Source organism: Acipenser ruthenus, unplaced genomic scaffold, assembly GCF_902713425.1.
Source record: "Acipenser ruthenus unplaced genomic scaffold, fAciRut3.2 maternal haplotype, whole genome shotgun sequence".
Classification (NCBI taxonomy): Eukaryota; Metazoa; Chordata; class Actinopteri; order Acipenseriformes; family Acipenseridae; genus Acipenser; species Acipenser ruthenus.
Genome location: NW_026707673.1, coordinates 54,291 through 66,953, shown reverse-complemented (window position 1 = coordinate 66,953; position 12,663 = coordinate 54,291). Strand labels below are relative to the sequence as shown.

Here is a 12,663-nt window from a genome sequence, read left to right as displayed (position 1 = left end):
GCCTGTGACCATAAGGATTTCATTGTGGAAGACAGCAAAGGAAAGAAGGTACAAGTGTGCAAGTACTGTGGAGTTACTTTACATATTGTGACAGAAAAAAACGAAAGTAGCAGAGAACTATAATTTCATATGGTACAGTAGCCTATTGCATATTCGACTGCGGTGGGACCAGTCAGGGCAGATATGTAAAAAGTCAGATACATGAATCCTGTTTTAAATACACAGCTGTAACAATTACTATATTCACACAATTATTGTTTTGAGATTCAGCTTTTATTAGGGCACTCCCCTTGTTTAGAAAGATGCAGGGTATTAATGCTTGTGACACAGTAGCTGTCTGAAGTTGACATGTCCCGCAGATGAACAGTATTTATTTACATATCAACACATTGAACAGCTCACATGACACTACCAGCAATGGCAGCGCACGGCGCACATACAACACAGTGTACAAAAACATTGGTAGGATTTATAGTCTCTGAACTAATCTTCTCTGTTCAATAATAAACTAACGCTGCTGAAGAGATTGATCATGGCGGATAAACGGTTAGGGAGGATATGAGACAGGCAGATACGCGACAGATTACTGTATATGATAAGCAAAAGCCCAGAAAAAAAAACGATTGCATAGCATATTTTGTATCCATGTACTTGTTTACCTATATATTTAGAACTACCCATAGAATTGTTATGAAACTTGGTAAGGACATTCCTCAGGTTAGCATGTTGGATTTTAAGTCAATAATTATGCCCTCTGATAGCTTGGGGTATTGGAAGGTGAAGATATTTTCAGACACACCGCTAAAGGACAAGGGACTGTAAAATATTTACTATAGAAGATGTTTTACCTTTAATGGAACCACCATAGGGAATAGTTGCAGAATTTAACTTGACCATCATCATATTCTTATTTTTTACATGTGTATTGAAACCTGTGTTGGGCCACTTGTGCAGTTTTATTCTTAAGTTATTTTTCCTACTTTTCATCAATTTTTGGATGCTGTCGCCATTGGTAAACATCTTCAATGTTCAGTATGTTGTGTAGCATTTAAGATATGATAATAAAAGATGATATTGTTTCTGATTGAAAAAATGTCGCAATGTAGGACAAATTACCTTAAAATTAGCAAAATTGTGGGTTTACATATGATTCGATACCCATGGGGAGGGGAAATGCATCCTGCAGAAGTTTCAATAAAGATGAAAAAAAATATTTCACTTGTAGACAGACTGTCCATCTTCTAAGACCTTGTTCTTTTAGGTTAAGCATAACATAGATATGAAGACCCAAGTTATAGCTGACATCTGCATGTAAGCACTTGTCCAGTTTTGATTTACACTATGCATGTACATTTCTTATGCTGCAGTGTTCTGTATTGTGTGAATGCTGGTCATTGTGGCCCTGCTTTCTCAATATTGATGCTGCAGTGTTCTGTACTATGTGAATGCTGGTCATAGTGGCCTGCTTTCTCGATATTGATGCCTGTAATAGGAGCTCTGCTGGAACATTGCCCACTTACTGCATATTTGTTTTTGGGAGTGGGAGTTTGACAGATCTCTGGGTGGGGTGCATCCACACATATCAGTGGCATATTGTTTTGTTGTGGGGTGGAGTAGCATGCATGTTAACTTTCTTCACTTGTGTAATTCATAAAAATCTGCCTCTAGCAAAATGTGCAAAGAAAGCATGTCAAACAAGGCAGTATGAATGAGTAGAGTTGCATGAACTTGTAGGTAATTGCCTTGACTTTAATGGCGTGTCTAGGTAATGGAATTATTATAAATGGGTTACTTGTTTTGCACTTCCATTCACTATGTGGGTTCACAAGTTTGAAAGGATCGCACGTTACAGCGTTCTTTTTTGTTTTAAATATTCTGGTACCGTACAAAATAATTGTAGCGGATATAATCATTTCCTAAATTTGACCTGTTTTGCATTTCCATTAGCTAAAAATGTCTTGTGCAGTTTTGAAAGAAACACATGAACACGTATTTTCATTTTGAAACATGCTATTTGGTACTACTGTAGGTTCATGAAAGCTCTGTTTTTATGCCATATTCATGGGTTACCTGTTTGCATGTACACTTCCTGGGTCAGGTTTAACTCAGTAGTGTCTTCTGGGTCAAAGCATGTTACTGGCTGTAAGCATGCCAGTCAAAAAGGGAAAGGAAAGAAGCCAGTGAAGGTTCAAAACTATTGAATCTATTGGATGAAACTGCCTCAGAAGTTGTGTAATGTTTTTATTGACATTTTTAACCTTGAAAGGCATCATCCTCCAGGTTTTACAGCAGATGTCACTGAAAAACAATACAAATCTGCTTAAATGATGAGAATCCAATGGTGTGCCAGTCAGTAATCCCATCGGCACAGCCACCCTGTACTTCCCACATGTAGCCGTGCGGCAGGGGTTTAATCATGGATTAAACTTGTCTGTGTGAGAACTTTCATTCTATTGCAAATGCGTTATGAAGGAAATTATTCAACCAGATGGGTGAAAAATAAACTGGATGATGTAACATTAGGCCAGTTTACATGTTGGTTTGTTTCATGTGAATGGACAATGCGCGTGAAACTTGGCAGGGAAAGCTTGTAAAAGTGACCCAAAAAACGGTCCTCAGTATTTTACTGTGAAAGTCAATTTCTTGTGAGATTCCAGGAAATGCTTGTGAAATCAACGCCCACTTACACATGTAAACACGAGTTTCTCGTGAAAATGTTAATTAGCTCGCCCAAGTCCTTTCCAAAAGCCCCTATAAAGTCACATGGGAATACGTAAGTTACCATGGTCCAAAGATGGCAGCAGGGAAGTTAATGTTTTGTTTGCAGTATTTCACTTATCAGATTTAATGTTGCAGATAACCCCACTTTTTTCCCTGACTTCCCTAGAACTTATCATAATGCTAATCCATACATGGATCTAAATGTGTTTGTAAACTATCATACAGATTGTATTTATCAAGTTTCTGTTTAAAACTATTACAAAAAATGTTTGATAAACTGCATGGTGGGCTTGTGAATTCAGGTGGTTACAGCTACTGTACAGTACTTCAGAATACACTTGCAAATAGCTTTCCAAACAACTGTCAAAAAGACTATGTTTAAATGTGTATAGCTGTACTCCAAATGCAATTTCTCCTAGTTATGTCTGAGCAAAACCCGTGTTCATCCTCCACTTACGTCCGTTGAAGCGATGAAGAGACTTGGGTGTTAATATCCATAAGGGAAGAGGATATAATGAGGCAGCTTGATACAGTGCACAACACGAACGTTGTTTAACCCACTCTCAAAATAAAATGTGGTGTGGAATTTGTGTGACTTATTTCTCGGGAATCAACAATACTCAATTTTCCAATTCTTTATTTAGCAGAAGCAGTCATACAAGTACAGAGCAAATGAGGATGCTACATTTGGTATAACGAGATACAGAATAAGCTAATGAAAAAAAAAAAGTGATACAAAATAAAAGTACACCTTCGGGTTACAAAAATAAAGATAACCGTGCATCTCTAATAGAAGGACCCTTTTCATATCGCTGTTGTGCAATTCTTGCTGGAGGCTGAGGTAGCTGTTCCTCTGCTTGCCTGAACAACTCCTTACGGTCCGGGCACAGATTGTGCAGGATACAGCAGGCAGTATTAATTTGGGGAACAAACTCATGGTTCACTTCAGTACACTTCAGTGGTATACGCCCCCCTCCCTTGCAATAGCCCAAACACCTGTTCAGCAACCACTCGGATTTGGATTTGAGTTTATTATTAATAAAGTAACCCCCCCCCCCCCAATTAAAGCAGTGTTTTTCAACCTGGGGTCCGAGCCCCCCCCAGAGGTGGGGTCGCATGACAAATGTTTCGCTTCTCAGCGCTTCGGTCTTAAAATGACCATAAACTTTAAGGGTATTTTGCTGATGATACTTATTAGATAAATATTGTACATAATAGCCTGGAATTTTATGTATTACGATATTAAACCAGAAAACAGTATAAAAACATCAATGATAGAAAATATACATTTAATCTGGATGGAAGGTTAGTTAAACATTTTTCTGTAGAGGTAGTCCTTCTGCCTGAGCAGATTACATCTGCCTGCTAAGATTATATCAACGGATATTAAAGTCTGAATTTGTGTGAGTCTGTGCCCAGCGCTTGGGCCGACTTTAATTTATGAGAATCACTGAAAGCAAGGAGGAAATAGAAAGCCAGTCATTCCCTAATGCGGCTGTAATCCAGCACTGATCCAACAGCTGCTCTCTGAGATGAGGAATTAATGGGTGTTTTTTTGCCCCTGGGACCTTTCAGGATGAAGCCTGAAAACAACATTTTTAATGGTGTCTATCCAGTGTTTTTAATACTGAGGTCTAATTTAATACTGCAGTTAATATTTAATATTGAAGTCCATTTTAATTATCTAAAACGTGGCAGATCTTAATTCCACAGTTCCCACTTATTCACATACAGTAAGAATCAGTGATATTTTATCAATGTTAAGCTAGTGGTATTAACATTCAACATTGAAATTGAACCTGTAGTCTTTGGTACCTTAATTTATCAGTACAAAACAACCCTTTTATTTATTTTTGAATTGGATTTTGTGTTGGGTTAAGATTGTTCTGGTGTTTTTGATGTTTGAGAGGCAGGGATTACCCCCTCATTGTAAATGCTCCACCTAGAGGAACAGGAACTTTGCTTAAAAGAACACTTTTTTGGCAACGATAGAGATTTTGTTTTGTAACCTGATAACTCATCATCAAGTTTACGTGATTTTTTTAAATGTGTGTAGATGTGCTGTGTTAAAATGAATTCTCGTATTCATAATTACGGTTAGAGGCGCTGCTACATTTCTACTGAATGTAGGGGTGCTTTGTTAATTTAGTTATCAGTTAGTAGGGTTGGACGATAATGACATTTTCAGTTATCAATTATCGGCTGTAAATTATCACGATAATCATGATTATCGGCTGAATAAATAAGATTTGTTAAATTTCTTGGAATTGATCAAATTTAAAGCTATATATACTTGAGCAACATGAAAACTGCTTCTACAAGTCACTGAGTTTAGAAAAAATAAAACTAGACAGTTTTCAAAAAGACCAGCATCTTTAATAAAAGTTATGAAACAATGGTTGGTTACAAAAAAGCACAAATAATATAACCAAATGTTTATTTGGTAGCTTTTCAACTTTTGAAATATAGGCTACTTATTAAAAGAAGTGTTTAAATATATATATATATATATATATATATATATAAATTGCGATTATAAAATATCAGCTTTTCCATACTGCCTACAGACGGGCTTATTACCTTGCGGATCACTTTCTGTCACTCCAAAAAACTGCCACACAGGACTGATGCTGTTTCTTTTTTCTAAAATCTTTTCGGAAGGTTTGGTAGTTTCTGCAGTTGCCATCGCCATTAGCTCAAACATTTGCCTTTTACTTGGTGAATCTTACGTCACATGTTACAACTTCCCACTAGGCAGCGCGCACAGATCACGTGTTGCGCCTCACGCAGACAGTTAAGTCCTGTCTTACTGCTTCAATGCAGAGTTACTGTTACACACAAGCATATCATAGTGGGTAACGGACGATAAAATGGTTATCGATAATTATTTTTCAACGCAGAGACTGCATCTTTTACAAATACATGTTGCTGTCATTTCTAAAATCCTGATTTTAGCTTTGTTACAGACATTGCCAATATATTAAAGTGTAATCATAAAGTATAGGGAATGAAACAGAAGTGAACACCCCTGATGCAGGCAGCAAGAGAAAACGGATAGAAGCAAGTGAGCTGCTTTTCTGTCTGTTTTCCTGATAAATATACCAAGAAAACTGCGGAAATGAACCTGCGGTTTATTACATTTTTTCTTACAGCACTGATAAATTCCCTAAGAATGTTATATACAAATAAAGGGATCTGTTACATAGTGTAAGCCTACAGATGCCTTGATCAGACTGCACCCAGCTACCTCCAGCACCCAGCTACCTCCAGACCCTCATCTCTCCCTACACCCCCACTCGACCTCTCCGCTCCCCGCCTGCACTAGAAGACTGGCTCTACCTCCGCTACGCTCCCCTGCCTCCCGCGCCCGCTCCTTCTCCACCCTTGCTCCGCAGTGGTGGAACGACCTTCCTACAGATGTCAGGACTGCCCAGTCCCTGACCACATTCCGGCACCTCCTTAAGACTCACCTCTTCAAACAGCACCTGTAGAACTCCTCTGTTGTATCCTGGGACACTATCACCCTTCATTTAAATATGCTTTATTTTGCTCTATCTGCCCCCTATTTTACTGCATTTAATCCTGTACCTCAGAATATTGTAATCTGTGTTTAATCTGTAGTATTTTGTACTTAATCATATCCTGATGTAACTATCACTATTTAATCATATCCTGATGTAACTTTCACTATTATCTCCTGTATTATTGAATTGTGGTTTGTCACACTTGAGAATTATTGTATTTCTTGTTCTTATTGTATGACTTATATTGTAACACTTGAATGTATTTGTATTTGCTTGCGATTGTAAGTCGCCCTGGATAAGGGCGTCTGCTAAGAAATAAATAATAATAATAGTGTATGTGTGAGTATATAGTACATAATTGTTTAAATAGCGTATAGTGAATTGCTTGTTGGCAAACATACTGTACACCTGGACTGGAATTCCTCTGTATTGCCACAAGAGGGCACTGCACCTCATGAGAAAATGAAAACCAAAAAAAGACTTACCAAATGCAAGATGAAACTTCTTTACATTATAGCTTGTCATACACCAGGTAAATGACTAGGTCCAGATTAAAATAGCTACTGTTTCCCACAAGAATTTGTATTTAGGAGACAGTAGCAATTGAAAAACTGAAATAGAGTTTAACCAGACTACACTAAGATACTACTTCTGTATTACATTTAATCCGAACTTCAATCACAATTCTACCCCAAACCTTAACGCTAACCTTATCGTACCAGAAAAATGCACCCTTTGGTGCAAGTTAAGCTACCACCACCACAGTGTCAAAGCCTCATATCTCTGAAACCATTTGAGATTGCAACTTCATTTTTGCATGCTAAATATGTTGGATACCATGACATTTTCTGCTATACAGAAACACTACACTGTTTTGTCTTACTGTTTGATACACTGTCTAGTAAAAATGAACCCTTTCACTGCCGTACTGTTTTGTTCACAAAAACTCTCATTTACAGCACAGTTGTGCATTATCTGGTTATATACTGCACTGGAATTCTTTTTGTTTTTTGCATGTTGAGAATTAATTTAGAACAGAGGTGTACCGCCTATAGTGCAGAGCATTTGCTCGTAATTTCCCTAACCCAGTCCATCATAAACATATGGTCAATTGCAATTTATTACAAGCAGCATACAAACTGGGGATGATCCTGTAGTCAGTATGGAGGACAGTACTAACGATAGACTGCAGACAGGTTTTAACATGTTCTCAATTGCAACAAACACAATGTATTAGTCGTCTGTCCCTAGAGGATTGTAAAACAAGCTATTAAGTTAGTCCAGTGACTGTTTATTTAGATTAAGTGCTGTACTAACTTACATGAATTTTCAACATATTTTAACATAGTTTTTATTATTATTAATATAGCATTGAAATAAACATCATTCTGAGCATATAAATCAAATAAAGCACAAGTCCATCGATTGTAACTGCTGATACTTTAAAAAATAAATCAATGTTTTATTTGTATATGTACTGTGAGGAATGAATGGGTGTTTTTTTGCCCTTTAACCTGAGGCCTTTTGAGATGAAGCCTGAAAACAACATTTAGATCAACTGAGCACAAATATAGAATGAAGACAAATTTAAGAACATGTCTACACTAACAGAGCTTTACAATTCTAGTTAAAATCTGCAGTACAAGAATACAGCACTCCTCTTGCTCTCCTGCCCCCGCCATTGTCTTTATCCATAGACGAAGTAGAAATGATCACTTTAACCCTGAGGTCTGTACATCATCTAATCCCAAACTTTGTTATTTTTCATTGCAATTGGTACTACCCTAGTACAAAGCTGGATATGATCCACAGTGCCGTACCAGCTAAACCTCAATTTAATACAGAACTGAGGACCAATTTAGACCAGAAAACCCATTTGTGGTTTAAACGTTGTTTTTGCGCACCAGTGGTTGATTTTGGCGTCACAGAGACTTCCTGTAATTTCCTGCTCAGGGTTACTGTTTCCGACCAATTACTCAAACTAGAATTTTAAGCACATTTCAGGCTTTTAACTATCGTACTACAGCTGAGATATGAGACACAAGTTATCTTTTAAATCTGCACTTTGAAAATGCCCCCAATATAAATAAAATGTTTGGCAATTGTGGCTGAATCTGTATGTTACAATTTAAAGTCATTTTCCCATAACGTATGTGGCAAGTTTGGCTTTTACATTTGTTCAGACAATCGGTTAAACTTCATAATCTTTAGTTACATAGCATATTGGAATTTATAAAGCTCTATATCGGCCTGTTCATAGTATGTCTCGCATTATTTTTTACATATAGTGTTCATCCCTAACTGTAAAACACTCAATGGTAGAATACATAGTAGTATAGGTTTGTGGGTTTATTTTATATATTGTTATACCTTATTCTAAGCCTTGTTACCATTAATTAATAGTTATTGAATTGCAATGACAAGAACAATGGTAGTATATGTTAATAATCCAATTATATTTATTAAACAACAATTATAATAATATCCATGGTTAATTGATAGTACAAAACAGTTATTGGCAAATATTTCTTTAGACAAGAAATATCAGTCACTAGCTTCGAGATAATGGATCAATATTACCTGAACTGGGAGGCCCCATCACAGGCAAAACCTTGGATATGAAGGTCTGGGAACTCAATTGTCTCGCACAAACCTCTGTTTTTATATAGGTATTACAACAAGCAGCTTGTATGCTTAATGTGGTATATAGAAATACAGCTCTGTAGCATTACATCGCTTTCTGTAAATCTTCATTTTAACCCTTCAGTAGTACTAAAAGTAACAGTTTTGTCTAGTAGTCTTTCAGTTTTGCAAAGTGTGTTTTATTATAGCATTCACTGAGTGCTCCTCTTCATGGACACACTTTGGCAATGCCTCTTTCGTCCACAACGAAAAATGAAGGTCTTGCTTCCCATATGCAATGCGTCCTTTGTTTCTGTCATAAACAAACACTTTTTGTAAACTGTATCTAGAGATACCCTTATATATATATATATATATATATATATATATATATATATATATATATATATATATATAAACTGAACATATTTTAATCTTTTAACATCATGTAATCAAAGAAACTACAAAATGGTATCGCAGAAGCCTACAGGAAACCAAAATAGTAGTACAGTAGTACAAAATGTCATGTATTTTTCAATTTTTGTCAATTTTCAAGTATATGGAAAACTACAAAGTGGTATAAAATGTTAACGTAACATTATTCAGCAGGTTTCATTCAACTTTATGAAGCAAAATTCGTTAATTCTATAGGGTGATGCTAAACTTTTGGCCATAGCTGTACTTGTATAGGAATGCATATTTGTCACTTGTATAGGAATGCATATCCTTGCAGATGGGGATATATTGGTGGGGCCAGAGTGAACCGCTAATCCAGTTGTTGAGAGTATCAGAATCCCAGGATATAAGGAAAGGCCTGTTCATCTGTTATGTCACAATTAGTCAAATGTTTTAATATGCTGGTCTCTGCTTCCCCCCGCAGGGCACAGTTTTCAGCCTGGAGGAAGAGGAGGATCAAGGGATCATTGTTGAGGACAGCAACGACATCTACATCCTGACCAGTGACAACTCTGGCCAGGTGAGCCCCCCCGAGTCGCTCACAGTCCTGAGCTCCTGGCAGTCTGACAACCTGCCCGTGTCCCTTTCAGTGAGCCAGAGCTGGCAGACAGAGAGCCTGCCAGTCTCCCTTGGACCAGAGTCCTGGGCACAGGTCACCATGGACCCAGAAGACCTCAAGAGCCTGGACAGCAACGAGGGAGGGGAGGAGAGGAGCGAGAATAATTCCTCCAACTCGGACATAGTTCACGTGGAGAAGGAGGAGATTGCAGAGGACGAAGGGGCCATATCGGTGGCAGAAGTCCTGGAAATCCAGGAGGCCCAAGAGTCAGTTTTGAAGGCTGAACTTGAGGAGGAGCCACCGGTGACCCCACCAGCACTGCTGGAATCCACCGCTCTGTCACCACCGGCTGCTGCTGCTGCTACCGCCGCTACCGCCGTCATCCCTCAAGAGGAGACGCCAAGCAGTGTGCCAGAGCCTACACCGGTACAGCAACTTGCAGCAGCTGAAACTGCACCGAAAATAGCAGGACCACCCAAGCCTCCTGCAATCGTGGAACCTGTAACGGAGCCAGCCAAACCGGCTGTGCTGGCAGAGGAGTTGGTAATAAAAGAGGTGGTGGTAGATATCTTGAAAGAGAGCCCAAAAGTGGTGCCAAAAGCCCTGAAGGAAGCAGAAAAGGTGCCCTTAGCTCCAGAGGAGAAGGTAGAAACAGTGCCACCAGAAGCGGAGAAGGAGATCTCTTTGGCAGACGACAATGCGTTCCTGTACTACGGGGGTACAGCTGCCGTCGCAGTGATGGCACTGGTTGTTGTCGTAGCGCTGGTTTTGAGGAAAAAATAGTTTAGGATTTCTAAACCACAGCTTGCTGCCCACCACTTCTAAGCTCAAATTCAAAAAAAGTCAGTAGTAGGATGTTATTGCTACCAGTCCATGTATTGGATTTGAATTAAGGGTGGCAGGATTCAATATTACTGTCCATGCAGCGATGCATTGCTTATGATATGATGGTTTTTAGTTCTATTGTAATTCTAATTTTAACAGGGTATTCAAGCCCTGTTTTCTTGAGGGAATGGGGATAGGGAAAGTTTTGGGAGGGGGGGGGGGCGCATTTGACTGAGACACTGACTTCAGTAACCCTGCCCTGTTTTTCAACAAGCACTGTTTTTTTTCAATGTCTAAGGTAAAACTATAAATAAGTACAGTACAGTGCAGAAGGCACTAGCCAGAACGTTTTTCTGCTTGACTTCTTATAGTTTTACCTTAGAATTGTGATTTTAAATGTTTTGAAGTTCATATCTAACCTGATTTTTGTCCATTGCTTGTTGCGTATTATCATGTAACTGATTGCAAGATGGATTTGCTGAAATGGCTAAGAAATGAAAAAAGATATCCCAAACCCTTTAAGGAACCCCACTGTGCCGTTAAAGTGGTTAACACTTATCAGGTTTTAAAATGAAAATACATGCTTACAGTGACAAGCATTGGAGACCTGTATAGCAAGTGTGAATATGAATAAAATAGAATAAAACTGGAGATGCCACCAAACTTGCCTCGGTGCAATGTGATGTAATATTGTATGGTGGTCAAGGCAAAGTACACTGCTGTTACCCTGTAGTAATGAAATTGTTAATACAATTGACTTGCAATATCCCATTTATCCAGAGGTCTGAATGATCTGTTCTCCACTTCCAGATACAACAGTTATTCAGCAATTTAATATTCCTGTTATCTAAACTCCACTGGAGCTCTGCAGGCTCCTTTCTTTCTCTTGTATGGCTGTGGAATCTAAAGCATCACCTTCCTGAAGTGTTTCTTTTGCTTGGATGTTCAGGTCTCTTAGGGTGTTAAGACTTGCAATAAGATTGGATCCTAGTTCTTCTGCTCTGGGGCCCCTCCACCCCCTGCATTATGCTATAAAATACAAACTGCATTCACCTGGGGTTGAAAAAAAGGGGTTACCTAAGTCTTCTTCAGCTAAAGCACAGTGTACCCGCTTTTAAGATCCCCCTTAGTGAACCCGATTGCTTAATAATGATTTATTAACCTTACAAACTGACCTGCTTAAGTGAAGACAATCATTGGTCCTTTTATACTTCTTTAAAAGTTGGACACTAAACCAATTATAGTTGTTTGTAATGAATTTAACGTTTAGATTCAGGGTGGTTTCAGTTCCGTTCTAGTAGTCTTTAGGGTTATAAATTGAATGTGAATGTGTTCTGGGTTGAGTTCAGGCAAATAAATTGCAAAAAAAAGAATTTGGAATTCATGTTGTGTTTTTTTTTTTTAAACCTGTTTTTCCCTTAATCCCAATGTAGATTTTTTTTTTTAATATAAACTGCTACTGTTCCAAAATGAAATCCTCTTTTCCAAGGAATGTTTTCTTGCTGCAATAAACAAAGTAATGTGTATTACCTAGGAGTGTAATCAGGTATGTTTTCATTACAATGGCAGAGTTTGAACTTGTTTTATATTATGCAGATCATGCATTATGACTAAAGCTGCTACTCTTTTACTTGTGTGTGTGTATATGTGTATATATATATATATATATATATATATATATATATATATATATATATATATATATATATATATAAAAAGATACTGTCAGCCAGAAATTAAATTCTTATTAATCCCCTTCAGTATCATCAGATCGAAAAAAAACAAAAACAATGATAGGGTTTCAGGTACTAAAATAGCTTTTGTATAAAGGTCATATTACGAATTTATTGTGTGTTTGAAAGATTCAGGTCTGAAACTAGAAGCTAATTACGTTTTTTGCGGAGGACTATTGACATTTCAAATTCATAAACACACTTACAATGACATTTGTTTTGG

The 12,663-nt window shown here is 37.8% G+C and overlaps 1 protein-coding gene across 2 annotated transcripts in view; it reads left to right on the top strand.

The window, feature by feature from the left end:
- LOC131728028 (bcl-2-like protein 13) overlaps positions 1-12,238 on the top strand; it is a 41,398-nt gene extending 29,160 nt beyond the window's left edge. For both annotated transcript variants that reach the window (XM_059019235.1, XM_059019236.1), the window contains exon 7: positions 9,748-12,238. In XM_059019235.1, coding sequence (XP_058875218.1) covers positions 9,748-10,665 — 918 coding nt within the window. In that variant the 3' untranslated portion in view covers positions 10,666-12,238. The remainder of the gene's footprint in view (positions 1-9,747) is intronic.
- Positions 12,239-12,663: the final 425 nt, after the last annotated feature.